General features: G+C 35.1%; 1 protein-coding gene across 4 annotated transcripts; it reads right to left on the reverse strand.

Annotated features, from left to right (window-relative positions):
* Window positions 1-1,047: 1,047 nt before the first annotated feature.
* LOC146730271 (protocadherin-1-like) lies at window positions 1,048-13,409 on the reverse strand. Of its 4 annotated transcripts, XR_014927390.1 has the most exons (16): window positions 13,289-13,409; window positions 13,004-13,137; window positions 11,621-11,812; window positions 11,277-11,447; window positions 10,480-10,641; window positions 10,105-10,313; window positions 9,740-9,869; window positions 8,113-8,204; window positions 7,556-7,646; window positions 7,211-7,339; window positions 7,000-7,064; window positions 6,272-6,515; window positions 5,155-5,394; window positions 4,460-4,501; window positions 4,142-4,230; window positions 1,048-1,835 (listed from the first exon to the last, which is right to left on the reverse strand). XR_014927390.1 is itself a non-coding variant. In XM_085493533.1 (15 exons), exons 2-14 carry the CDS (start codon window positions 13,034-13,036, stop codon window positions 4,478-4,480), a joined length of 1,782 nt encoding a protein of 593 aa, XP_085349659.1. In that variant the 5' UTR covers window positions 13,037-13,137; window positions 13,289-13,409; the 3' UTR covers window positions 1,048-1,835; window positions 4,460-4,477. The 4 variants fall into 4 exon arrangements, 3 of the variants coding, with proteins under 3 accessions (XP_085349659.1, XP_085349660.1, XP_085349658.1); XM_085493533.1 differs by lacking the exon at window positions 4,142-4,230; XM_085493534.1 differs by lacking the exon at window positions 4,142-4,230 and having other exon boundaries at window positions 1,048-1,845.
* Between the last annotated feature and the right edge of the window lie 1,063 nt (window positions 13,410-14,472).

The following is a 14,472-nucleotide window of genomic DNA, read 5'->3' on the forward strand; positions in this document are numbered from 1 at the left end:
TATGACTTGAAAAAGAAATGCGCATTTAATTGAATAACATACGGGACGATGTAAATAGGCTTTTCGTCGTACAATATAATCAATATTCACAATCACTGACACTTAATACTGTTTCATAAATGGTTACGAAGCTTGGAAAGTAAATTTATTATTTTGTGTACATATACTAAACTTATGTGTACTTATATACATATATTTGGGAACGTGTTTTACAGTGATGCGTGTGTTTTTTACAAATCCGTGTTTGATAAAATATATTATAATTGTATGTATTTTGAAGAGGATGTGCGTATTTTCAAAATGACGTGTGTTTTGAGTTGATGATGAATGTTTAAAATTATGTGCTACCACTGATGAATGAATAATTCGTGTATTGACCAACTTTTGTAGTGGATGGCACTGACTTCGAATATTTGTTCACGTTCGTGAGAAAAAACGCCCCTATGAGGGCGCTATTTTTGAATATTTTTATTTCGTGTGTGTGTAAAAAAGTTTGTTTTATCCTATTCACGAATGTGATGTATTTATATGGAAATTCATATGTGAATCTTACGACATTGTTACAGTAGGAGATCACACATGTTTACAACATATGTGATCTCCTACTGTAACAATGTCGTAAAACCCACACATTTTGTAAACCTATACTGTTTTTTTTATTCGACCTTACTTTACGCCTTGGTTATGACTTTAGTTAAGGTGTAACATCTGGAGTTGATGAGTCTTCCTTAACTATTGTATCAAAAAAGGCAATTGGTTTATACGTAAAATTAGGGTAATTAATATGCAGGAATGTCAACCCTAAATTAATCAGGTATGTAGATTATCCCTAATCTCCAAGTTCAATGGGATACTTTGAGTTGCTTTCTATAAATCGTTGGAACAGTAAAAAGTACAACAAATTAGGTAATTAATATTCCCGGATCAGTGCAATATCCCAGATCATCATTGTGGATAGAATCTCGTAAACTGTCACGTGGGCGTATCTTTATATATTTGAATTCAGTAGCAAATAACTATTTTTAGTATGAATGACAATAACAAATATTATTTGAAGAAGGCCGGAAAGTCATTTATTAAACAAAACACATTGGTGAACTTTAATACAATATTTTAAACATGCAACGTGTCAGGTTCCCCAACTATTGGTTTGACGCCCCCCCCCCCATGTTGAGGCTGGATTGACCAAAGCTATTCTAATCGCGTAACTATCTCCAGGCGCGCAAAGCAAACTATTCTACAGCTTAGCATCCAATGTTGCTGTTTTGGTCTTCAGAACACAAATGTTACAAATAAATTACTTTGCTTTGTATTGTATTGTACCAAAATACAGATCATGCAAATGAATCCGTAACTAAAACAAGATAACTGTAGAGGGAACTTTGAATTTTGAATCTTCAAAACTAGGTAACGCCCACCAAGCTTATTTAAGGTCTCACGATGTTCAATGTATTACTAAATTGGAAATACGTGCATGCATACATATGACCAAGATACTATCCAAACGAAGAATAATATTGGTGATATACAAGAACAATTAGGTCATCGGCAATTATTCATGAAATTGTTTTATTTTTACTTTTCTCGGTATATTATTACAATGTGCTGTACTGCTGCCATGCTTCCTTATCAATATGAATCGAATGAAAGTTACAAAACAGTGCAACAATAAATTTCAGCAAAATTTTGCGATGAAAAAATTCTGTTGGAAAAGTTTCCTTTGAAACTTGAACTTTCATACAAAGCTGGGTTGATCGGTACATAAATGTGTTGGTCTTCATGTCACAGAATAAATCTTCCTCTGCTGCAACGCCTTAATTCAACCATACCAGTACCTGAAACAAACTGATGATCAATTTTGTTGCATATTTAATTGTGAAGGTAATTACCACTTCCTCAACATTAATGTAATTCAGTGAATAAGCATTCCACACACAAAATATGTGATAGAGGTATACACAAAGTGAATACAAAGTAAATTCTTCCGAAAATCAAGATTGATAACTCTCTTAATCACTACATTGAAATTTAGCCATGACCAAATCTAAAAGGACACAATACAAAGATGCAATTAGTCATTGACGTGGTCATATGTACCAAATAGATGGGTCATAGTAAATAGCAGCCTCAATCATATACATATATATATATATATATATATCTTTTCTGGTAGACAAGAAAAATACCGTTAAATGCAGTCAACACTGTATATTGCAAAAGACCTTTCAGATTTCAAAACATTCGGTCCATTGAGACTGAAATCAGGTCATTCTAATTAACCCTAGGTTTGAATGACAATGGCTCTTAGATGCATAATTTTAAAATTATTTAGGCCAGACTTTTATTATCCCTTGTTTCGCGACCCCGCCGAATGAACAGGAGCCGAAAATGAAATAAAAATAAAATTTTATTTCAGCGTGATTTCTCGCGCCCGCCGACTTGTAAGCGCAAAAAATGCTAAAAAATATTATTTTTATCTTCATTTTTTTACCGCTCGCCGCATAACAAATCCAAGTTGCATTTTCGTGGGAGTATCATGATCAAAGTACCGAAGTCTCGCGCAGATGAGAAACAAGGTTATACATAGGATAAAATGTTATTTCATTTCTTCTCTCCGATCAATGATCTCACTTACAATTTTATTCAGAATCACACAAATCTAATGGAAAATAAGAATTAATTTTATTTATTTTTCCGCCCTCCTCAAAAAAATTGCCTTTTGAAAACTCGAGAAACAAGGAATAAAAAAAGTCTGGCCTTACCAAAATCCCTGAAATACTGTTATCATTGTGAATCTCGCTAGGCACGACGTGAAATAATTTTGACCAACAATAACAGTTATAGCATGTCCAAAAACAGTACACATGAAAATAAAATCAACATGGTAATCAGTTGCCCGCTCTGTGTCAAAAACCAACTGACTTTCATTGGTAAAACATATCATATGTGATGTTCATACCAAGTTTGAATCGGCTCAGGCATGCCAATAAAGAGTTGAAGACAAGTTCTAATTTACTGCCAAATCAAATCTGACCAAAATACATGAAGGTGTACCTAAGAAATATTCATTTGGAATCAGATCGCGAAATAAATTAACATGCATCAGTAACCCACTGTCAATACAATGTTGATATTTAACGAAATTGACCCAAACATACCTTAAAAATAGATGATGACATGCGTACATGTTGATTGTCAGTTTTTTGGGACCAAAATGACCTCCAGTCAGTCAAAGAAAATAACAATTGACGTGAATATGTCTCCGATTATGACCCGATTCTCTACCAACTTAGAACATAATCGGTCCTGTCATGTCTGAGAAATGATGTCAGATTGACGCACGGACCGACGGATGGATGCATGAACTCGCGGGTAGGCACTGAACATAAATCCGGAAACTAATAACACAAATATCACCGACCAACTTATTACTTACTTATCACCATGCGTGACCCTGTGAAACGTTCCACCGACACGAAGTGAGCAACGGTAAAATGTATGATAACATATTAGATGTAAATGATATTAAAATGTAGTGCAAAAAATGTGCAGTGCGAATGCGATAAATGGATGATAAAAATGAGGTTGGGAGACGCGAATGTACTACACATAACCACATTGGGTACATATTGGGTACTATAATTGTAATATATAAACTTTTATCAACGTTTTTTTTTACAATTTAATAATTAAGTTAAAAGAAATCAAGTATTAACCCTGATCGAGCAGAATCCCAAATTTTAGACATTTTCTGACCGAACACAATTTTCATTAAAAGGCCCACCCTTATATATTCACTGAATCATTGCATTCATACTGCATTGTGACCACAGTTTAACAGGAATTTATTTACAGAATTAAAAAAAAGATATTCTGTTTTATTATCTTTATATGAATTAAAAAGGGCACTTTAAAACCACTTTGTACACACTGATAGCCAAAAATATAATTACTGGTAACCCTAACAGTTCATGTTTTGCTCTCTCTCTCTCTCCCTCCCTCCCTCCCTCCCTCCCTCCCTCTCTCTCTCTCTCTCTATCTCTCTATCTCTCTATCTCTCTCTCTATCTCTCTATCTCTCTCTGGATACGTCATATTTTTTTATTAAACGCCCACTATATTACTAACTGCGAATACCCAACTGTCAGAAACAGCGGTCCGGATAGCAACGGTTATATCGTAATTAGTTCCAAATCACTGAGTCTAGTTCCGTCCAGGACCTCGCATGAATCTAAATGATGACAGATATAACACAGCCATTCACTAGTAATCAGCTAAATAAGTCGATCAACAGATACGCGAAAACAAATTCATGACAATACCCTGATGAAATATATCTGATGAAATTGAAGCTCAACAATTTAACACATGATTTATGAATTGTTTTCCACACTTTGTGCATTTAGGCAGCCGCCATCTGTGATTCATGAATATAGTTCACAAAGCTGCAGATTTCGTACCTGTAAACCATTTTCCTATCAAGAACATGTACCGGATAAATGCTGAAAATAAACACAGAAATTTAAATATTCCAAACTTAAGTCAACTTTGGATAGTGACATTTTCCCGAAAATGTTCAATTGAGCATAAATCAATGTTATCACAACCTAATCTAAAACCTGCATCAAAATAAAGAATATGTTTGTTTACAGATATGAGGATTTGCCATTTAATTGGTTGCATCACATCACACAATTATTTTTAGAGTCATTGCATTGTAACAGGAGTATGGAGACTACCAAATATGAAAAAAATATGTAAGTGGGACAAGCTTTAACAGGTAGGTATACATCACATAACGTAACACATATACAATATACAGGGTTGCAATTCAAAATATTCCATATATTTGTGCTTGTTGAACCTAATAATCCTCGCAGCTAGGCGAAATTAAACATCAGTTTACATCATTATTGTTGTTTTGAAACCACCCACATTAGTGTCACACATTAAATTTTGCAAAAGTCTTTCTTTTCTGTTTGCGAGGATGTTTTATCAACTACAACATCTTTTAATGCATGTATTCAAAAGAAATATTTACTAAATGTTAAATGTTGAACAGATGTTTTTAGATTGTGGTATTGAATAATCTTATTACAAACAAAAATTAAAACAAAGATGCGGGGGCTTATAGATACGAGTAAAAGTAACAAACCATTAATTTGACTGTAATATTTGTTGTACCATTGACAATATCATCAGACGCATAAGGTATCTCATTATAAGCTTCTATCTTCACTGTCAGCCTCTCCCCCACATCCTCTATTGCCACGAACGATGTAATATACACATCACCAGTGGTCTTATCCACATCAAAGTATTCATAGTCTGTACCATGTTCACTAACAACGGCGTATCTCACAACAGCATTTTCATCTGCATCAATGTCATTAGCCTAAGTGATATGAATATAATATGTATGTATTGATGTACACTGACAGACAGGCACCAATCATATATACTGGATAGCGTTACCAAAAATGCCACAAAGTTTACACTACACATATATATGCATGTATGTAGGTAGGTAAGGGAAACAGTGGATTTCACTGATACAGATATCATATTATTTATTAACCATACAACAGATCCCTTGCCAAATTAAAGTGACATCAGTGTTGCCAGAATAAAAACAGTATGGTGGTACCCCACAGTGATTTGTTTTACTGTCACACTGGTCTGACACCACCACAGCAATTATCGTGACTGCCACAATGCAATTTCCACTGTGCCATTGCTGACTTTTTAAATCAAATTGACAAGTTGCTGAAAACTTGAAACCTTAGTTGTAACAGTTTTGTATGTCAATAAGTTTGTGTACTGTGTATCTGAATATGTTAATCATCACAATTCTGTTTGGGATAATTATGCAAAGAATATGCAAATGCATGCAAAGTAGAAAACTACACATGTACGCAAGTTTCCTAACTACCAGTAACAACACCAAAATACAACCTTGCAATTTTGGCACTGGCAGTCATACACAACACTATATACAATATCAAGGTTTCATAATAAGAGGATATGCATGTGATATCACAAGAACTAACCAAAGGTCACTTACAAAATCGCATGACAAATGCAAATGCAGAGTGACCTGGTAAATGTTTATCAGGGACTGTGTTGCTAGCATCCTAGTACATATTCACAAGAAGTGCTTCGTCCTCAAAAACACGCAGAGATATGTCACTGTACATAGACATCAAAGTTAGATATACCATCTTATAAATCATTGGTAATACTTATGTATCGACGAGTATACATATAATTACCTTCACAGTAATGACAAAAATGTCTGATGTCTGCTCCGGTACAGTTGCTTTATATGAATCTGATTCAAACACTGGTGGATTGTCGTTGATATCGATAAGTGTAACTGTTACATAAGTATGTCCGGAACGAGGGCTTTCACCATGATCTACAGCTGAAGTATACACTTCATACGTATCCTGTTCTTCTCTGTCAAGCGGTCTTAGAGTTGTCACTTCACCGTTTGTGCCATCAACAGTGAACTCACTGAAATGAAATCCGAGCGCATGTTCTTATCCGTCTATTCGGAGGTCAACAGGTAACTAATGAATTCACTCCATATATGTCGTGAATGTCGTGAATTGTACAATATCTCGTGGTATACCCGCCTTCGGTGAGTGTGTGTGTGTGTGTGTGGGGGGGGGTTATTGCATAAAAACAGCACACTGTTTTGCTAACAAAGTATCAATATTGGTATCAGCTTACCATTACAAATATTTGTACTATAAATATTTATATTCTGTTTAGAAAACAATGAGCTATATTGCAATACTTCTCGTTAGGTTGCTTTTTTGTTCACAGCAATCACCAGCTGGTTCTCACCAAGTGTCGTAAAGACTGTGATCTTTCGTTTTTTTATCACTGAGCGCCTTGAGTGGTTTCACACTCGAAGCATGCGCACCAAAACATAGTAGCTATAATAAATTAATAGTACATACATTTACCCATTTAGGCAAGGTAATATACTCACTTAGACAGTCTGTCAACAATTGTATAGGTCCATTCTGCATTTGTTCCGTCGTCTTCGTCTGTCGCCTGTAAAACAAAACAAAATGATACAAATTTGTTTGTTTGTATTTGTCACATGGAACGGTAATAAATTAAGATTCATAGTAATGGATATGAATAATAAATATGTTAATAAGAATACCAGCAAATTGAAATAATTGTGTATCACATACCGTCACGTACGTAATCATTACACCTCCTGCTTCCTCCTCTAGAATCATTACACTGGAGTCGTTCGCAGTAATTACAGGGTTATTGTCATTAACGTCAGTAACTGTGACTAAGAGGAAGGTTGTGTCATTCTGAAAATAAATACATGCCACAGATCTACTAAACTATAACGAGAAAAAAACGACGTATGTTCAAGACTAAAGCTTGTGCACGTTTTACAACTTGTACATATTTACTGATTGGTTAGAATGTTAGGTGTCTGGACTGAGTAGCCAATGTGATGATAGCTTAAAAGTCACAAGACCCGAATTGTTATATATAATAGAATTGAAAATGATAATACGTACGTGATTTGGATTCTCATCACGTACACATAACGTTAAATTGTGGTGGGTCTTATTCTCCCGGTCTAGTAAGTCTATTAGAGAAACCTCGCCCCTGTAATTACATACCAGTTATATTTTTATTGCAATTACAAGCTCGAAAACAAACACTATGCGTAAACAATGCACTCCGGTAATTCACTTTCTAATTCCTAGCACATTTGTCGGGTTAGTGGAATTATACTTCTAATTAATAAGAAATATAATCGCTGCAGTATTGACTATAATAATGTATTTTCTGTAACAAACAAATACTTCCCATATAATAACAATGTTGCCTATCATCATATTAAACATTCTGCAAATTCTCTTAATTAGTCAACTATTGTTTAAACAATACATGACATCTTTTTTAGCTAGTATGTTAAATTAGTTGAGTTACATTTTATTCTAAAATTGTTTAGTGCATTGATCTAAACTGTAATGTTGCTATAATGTGTATTGAAACATATAATTAGATATGTGTACGGAAATTAAAAGTATAAAAAGTCTCAAGTAATGTTAAAGAGTTAATTACTCACGTGGATGATGAAATGTGAAAGAGTCCATCAGTCGTCTCTGATAAACCATCCTCAAATGTAAAAGTGAGATTATCACCATCTGCATCGACAGCCTAGTAAAATTAAATAACATGTGATGTTGAATGAAAGGCCAAAAGTTTGAGTAAATAGCTTATATCAGTCAAAACTCGTAGTGAAATACATATACGGAATTGTATTTACCATCAATCACAATACAGTAAAACCTGTCAAAACCGACCCCTGGATAAACCGACCTACTGTCAGAACCGACCGATTTATGTAGTCCCGAAATTTCTCCATAGACGCCTATGTTAAAACAACCTGTGAAATCCGACCACTGTCTACTCCGAACACCGACCGCATTGATCGGCCCCAAGTCCAATATTCACACTGAATACATCGACCATCCGACCAGTTGCACCACGTCCGCTGTCTAGTAATCCGGTCTGTCCGACCTAAAAAGTGTGCATTGTGTTGAATTTACCGTGAACGTCACAGAAACAATATCAAATCTCACACTACAAGTAACGTCCCGTGTAAAACAATAGCAACTGATTAAGTTTTTCACACCACACGCCATCGCATCGCGTGATGTCTGGACAGTGTAATGACCCCGGATATAAACAAATGATCGGGGTCATCAACTTCAATTGCGGTGAAGCACACTGCATTATCACTTCTTCAACGATCAAAACATTGAGTTTTCTTCTTTCCATAACGATTCTGATCGACAATTTTGTGCTTTCGAATGTTTCCGTAAAGGGGGCTTCAAGATTGAAATTTATGATGACGAAGAAGCAGACGATGACAAAGAATTCGGAAACCTTATTTAGCATGTTGCAGAGCCGCAAACACAGTGTAGCGTTGTAGAATACCTCCACTTTGATGAACGTATACCGACTGAAGCAATGTATGACGGCGAGTGGGAGCAACAGATTGTTGAGAATTTTATTGCAGACAAAGAAAACCATGAATCTACAGACAACGATGACAACGACAGTCAAATTATTGACCCCCACGATGACCGTGACTTGACGCATGGCGATGTGCTAGACATGTTGACAAGATTACAAAACTTCGCAATAAACAAAGACTCCAGCTACTTGACAGATATCCAAAATTTCATAATTCGAACGAACAAAATCGTTGAAAAAAGATGTTCTTTAAAGCGGTGAAAACTTGATGATTTTTTTACATCGTAATTTGATTCATTGACTTAACAGCAAAATCAACTATCTGCATAAATTATAATAATTACATGTAGCTCACGTGAACTTACGTTGTGATGTCATTCAAAATGGACGCCTTCAGTTACGATACGCGATACTTACCCGGTCTGGTCCAACAGTTATTTTAATGTTTATTGATTTCATGTACATACCATAATATTCTTGTCTTGTTTGGTAAATTATTTTATTGAAACAATACAATAAATGTAAATACATGTATAATCACCGGAGGCAAACTCCGGTGTCTTTCATTTGTCCCGTGTTTACAGCACATGTAATTGTTGTTTCAATCGAAGTTATGCCCACCCTGAATAAACCGACTCCCTCTGAAAACCGACCATAGATCCCAGTCCCAGTCATGGTCGGTTTTGACAGGTTTTACTGTACTTAATACTAACCATTGCTTGATACACGGATGCACCGATCAGAGCGCCCTCACTGATGCTTGCATTGTATGGGTCATTAAGAAAGATAGGCACGTCTTCATTGACATTGATGATATTGACAAACACATCAGCAATATTGGATCTATAATACAATCAAATTGCAGTTGAATTAAACTGGCTATGACATTGGGTAGTTTTATTGATAAAGGGGCACTCCAAACAACGAATCTATTGAAATTCTCATATACACCTATAAACATTTTTATTTATTGTATTGTCTATCAGCTAAAAACAGTCTAACTAGGTTCTCAATGCACCAACATTACGAATTCAAATAGCTTTATACATTTTGAAATACAATCTTGAAATACACATACATTGGAATATCTCCTTTGTCGGTTGCCATGACAATAACAACATAACTATCAACAGTTTCGGCGTTTAATAACCCATTATCATTATTTATATACAGTTCCCCAGTGTCGTTGTCGATTCTAAAATTGTCCATTCCACTATCAGTCACTCCCCATATACTGTATTCTATTGCGTAGTTGTTAGCATCTTGATCGTCATCCACAGCTTCGACCTGAAACACAACTATGGATCAACCAAAAAGAAGCAGTTCGACGTTTGTTTCATTACGCACAATAATGTCAACATTTCCAGTTTTAATGATTGTCAGATTGAGCAGAAAATATAGTATACCGCATAACACACCCATACTACACATACTATTGTACATGCATACTTACTGTTATGAGAAATGTTTCTTCTGTGATGTCTTCACTGACACTTGCATTGTATGGCTCTCCTGTGAATTGCGGTGAGTTGTCGTTGATATCCAGAACAGTGATCGACACAGTTGAATATTCACTTCTCCGATTTTCAGACGTATCTGTTTCAATCGCGTACACCTGTGCAGAAAATCATTATGCAACACATTAAATAAACTATGCTTTGCAGCGTAGGCTTAGAAAACAGGGATATGTTTTCTCTACAACGAGACAATACTGCCTCAAAGAAAACAATGACCTGTCAAACTTTATTATAACAAGTGGATTTATCCCCATAGTTTGAAGCGATATAGCTCCGTCCACCCCTTATTCTGCGAAAAATATGAATATTGGCAGAGCATAACTTATCGAACATATAAAAAGTGTGAACAGGTAACTAAAAATGTTTCAGATGTTAAATCTGCCAGTTATATCCATTAATGAGATTAAATGTACTGGAGAATATAATCCACGTTGCACAAAGGAATTTGGAAGGAAGTTGGGATTTCTTTTGTCTCAGACGGGATTTGCATGTCCCTGTTTTTAATTAACACTTTTTTGTATTAAAAGATTCACGGTTCTCAGACCATGCAACATCTAGAATACGAAATAAGGATACACGTTCGTTCAAGTCTTTCACTTATTTTTATATATATTGTAACTGAAAAAAATAGACTGTGGATGTAAACTGCAATGAAATAAGACAATCTGGATACTATATATTGTAAGTGTAGTGTTTGAAATACTGCAAACATTTATGACATGGCCATGTTTACCTTGATATCCAGGGTCCCTGGGATATTTTCGGCGTCCAAATATGCAGGATCATTAACATGAATAAAACTAATAGCAATGTTCGGTGTTATGGAGATAGGATCATCTACATAAATTGTGTTCCCGTAAGCAAAGTCAGATTCTACGACAAATTCAAAAACGGCATTTTCACCCTGAAATAGAGGAAATTAGAAAGTACTTTTTTCAGATTTCTGTGTTTCTTCCCGCATATATCAAATAATCTAATAAATCAGGCCCATTAAGATCAGCAGAAGAAATACAATGACTATTACAAGTTGAAGTTTGCTCAGTATTCAATGATTTGCTAATCGTATAGCATACGTACTTCGTCTATGTCTGTAGCGCTAATTTCGCACACAATGGTATCCTGTAGTGAGTGTTCAGCAACTTCACCATAATATATAGGAGAGCTCATAATAGGAGCATTATCGTTGACATCAAGTACTGTTACTACCAGAGTAGCATAGCCATCTCGATATGTATATATATGGTAATCACGAGTATCATTTTGAGAAGTCTGAAATTATAAAAAAACAGTATAACTTGTTTCAACAAATTTATGTGAACAATGTATATATATAAAGTGTGTCACGTTATTGCCTCAACTCACAAAGGGGTATTGTGACCTTTATTTTGCAATCTAACAAAGGTCACAAAAAGTGATTGAGTGAAAAATTGAGTGAAACAAGAATGGTTGAGTCAAGGATGTATTCCAGCTAACTAACTAAGTGTCTGATATCGACGATACTAAGAATTGACAGAAATCGGAAATCAAATATTATTAAATTGGCAACAAATCGGCCAAACAAACATGATTCTGTGTTGTGCCAATATGTTATTAAGAGAAAATTTAAACTGTGAGCGTCAATATATTAGCTTCAATGATTTGCCGAACAACACGATAACGAACTTTAGGTGACCCCCCAAATCTTAGATATTGTTTAAAGCTTGAAAACTTTTACCCAGATAACATGTAGGACACATGCGTACATGTACAACATGATGACATGATTATTGCTCTGACAGTGTGCAAATATGACAAGGTTGTGAGCTGTTTTAATTTAGCGTTACAAACGTTATTACATTTGGAGAGTTAAGAAAAACTACGAGCAAATTGTAGCAGTAATGGTTTCACTTTTCACGATTTCATTAAAATATCGTTGAGTATACCTTTGACGCAAATGGCCGCCGATATCTCGGTGCGAGCGAGATTGTCACGAGACTTGCTTTTGCCCATTAAATAGTGTACCTAACCACAGTCTCTCCATGGACTGTGACCTGACCTATATAACCATGGAATGTTAAACTGTAAACTTTATGACGGAAGAAAAAGAAACATAATTTGAGGGTCAAAATATATTTCGTTGTCCGGTTCGTGGCTTTCCCACTCCTTGTTCCAGGCATGCATGTAGCAGTGTTATTGATTAAAGTCAAATGTTTGTCAGCAGTGTAAGAAAGGTAAGGTATAGTTCCCATGGAACGTGTTGACGTAAGCCTGGGACAATTAAGCGTTCCTGCAATTTAAATATTGGGCCAAAGAAGGAGGTATAACTGTTACCTCATATTCTAATGATTAATGTTAAACGGAACAGAATTACCGGATATTATAATGATTTTTAAACTATGTTTTGGAAGTAAATATTTTAAATGTTCGATGGTACGATTTCTATTACTGTGTTAAAATAGTTGTGCTGTAAACAACTCATACCCTCAAAACTTCCGTAATCGTGCCAGTCGGCATAGCTTCTCTGTCGAGTTCTTTGATCACAGTTAAAACTCCAGTGATGGTATCAATGTGGAAGTACTCTGTTTCAAATATAGTTGTATTCTCTCTGTCGGGGTCTGCAATAAAAGCACTAATGTCAACGATTGATACTTGGCAAATAGATACTGTGTCTATACATAAATCAAATCAGCTTATACATTCCGCAACGAGCTAACTTCTAGTGGTTTGCAGAATTATTTGTTGTTCAAGTCAATAAGTGTTTGTTACCTGCAAAGCTATAGTATACTGGCTAATTTTTTCCAAAATCTAAATCAAAGGCATCTATATTCACATTCAGTGAACCAGTGAAATTTTCATACACACTATCAGTGTAAATGATATCCTGAAATGCTGGACTCAAGTCATCTGCATCATCGACCTGGATGTATAATATAGCGGTATCATTCAATGCAGATGTACCTCCCTGTAAAGAAAAATGTGCTGATAAATAATTCAGATCACCAAACAACATTAACTCAACGCATGATCAGACTAAATCGCACATTCGCCACTTTATTCGTAAATGAATACTTGAATACTATTTTTAAAATCAACAAACCGGCACAACCGGCACGTTTATGTATATTTTAAAGCATGGCAAACTAAAGGAAATAAGACAATTTGTCCGCAGTAGTCAAGAATATACAAATACGAACAAACAAGGTTTGATATTAGTAGCTGTTTTACGCGATGTCGGCTACCACACCCAATATTGGGTGGACTGTTATTTTTGGCATTATACTATATATGAGTGGCCCACATAATCAACCAAATTTGAAAATGAATTTCAAACATGAATGAAGTCTACAAAAAGGTGTCTAAATACATACTATATTTTCTGCAATCAAACTTATCAAATGTTTCCTTGTAAAGAAATGTTAAATAAATAATTATGAACACACGATTCATCAGTATGTAAATTATACTCACGTTGTCATCATATACAATCAAAGTAAGATTGTAAAATCTATGAAGCTCGTAATCGAGGGGCTCGGCCAGGAAAATCTCAGTATTTGATATTGCAGGGATTGTAAAATGATTTGAACCTGGTCCCTTTAAATACAATCAATAAAATTAAATACAGTTATGCAAGTATATTTCATTGACTGAAAGAATTGTTATCAACACTGACTATAGTATCTTTAGCAGAAACACATCGTACCTCTTCAATGTAATATAGAAGAATAGTTTTTATACAATCACCATCTACTGCGCTAAAATCGTCGAATACGAGAGTATCAACCGGTGTCATCTGAAATGATAAATATTACGGTAAATACAAATACAAGTCAGTGATATACATTTTTGTACAAGTACTTATCGATTGTTACGTGGACATACTAACACGTACTTAAAGGACTCAATACTTTGTCAATCACATTGGTTGTTTACATCAGCAACTTACTACTTTA

The sequence above is a fragment of the Saccoglossus kowalevskii genome, chromosome 19, assembly GCF_978046115.1.
Source record: "Saccoglossus kowalevskii chromosome 19, keSacKowa6.1, whole genome shotgun sequence".
Taxonomy (NCBI): Eukaryota; Metazoa; Hemichordata; class Enteropneusta; family Harrimaniidae; genus Saccoglossus; species Saccoglossus kowalevskii.

Bases quoted from the DNA above. Each gene is read 5' to 3' on its own strand.
- LOC146730271 (XM_085493533.1), bottom strand. From the start codon at position 13,036: ATGCCGACTGGCACGATTACGGAAGTTTTGAGG. The intron at 11,813-13,003 runs GTATGAGTTGTT...TTATAATTTCAG, and splicing joins CGATTACGGAAGTTTTGAGG to ACTTCTCAAAATGATACTCG. The intron at 8,205-9,739 runs GTTAGTATTAAG...TAATTTTACTAG, and splicing joins CATCCGTGTATCAAGCAATG to GCTGTCGATGCAGATGGTGA.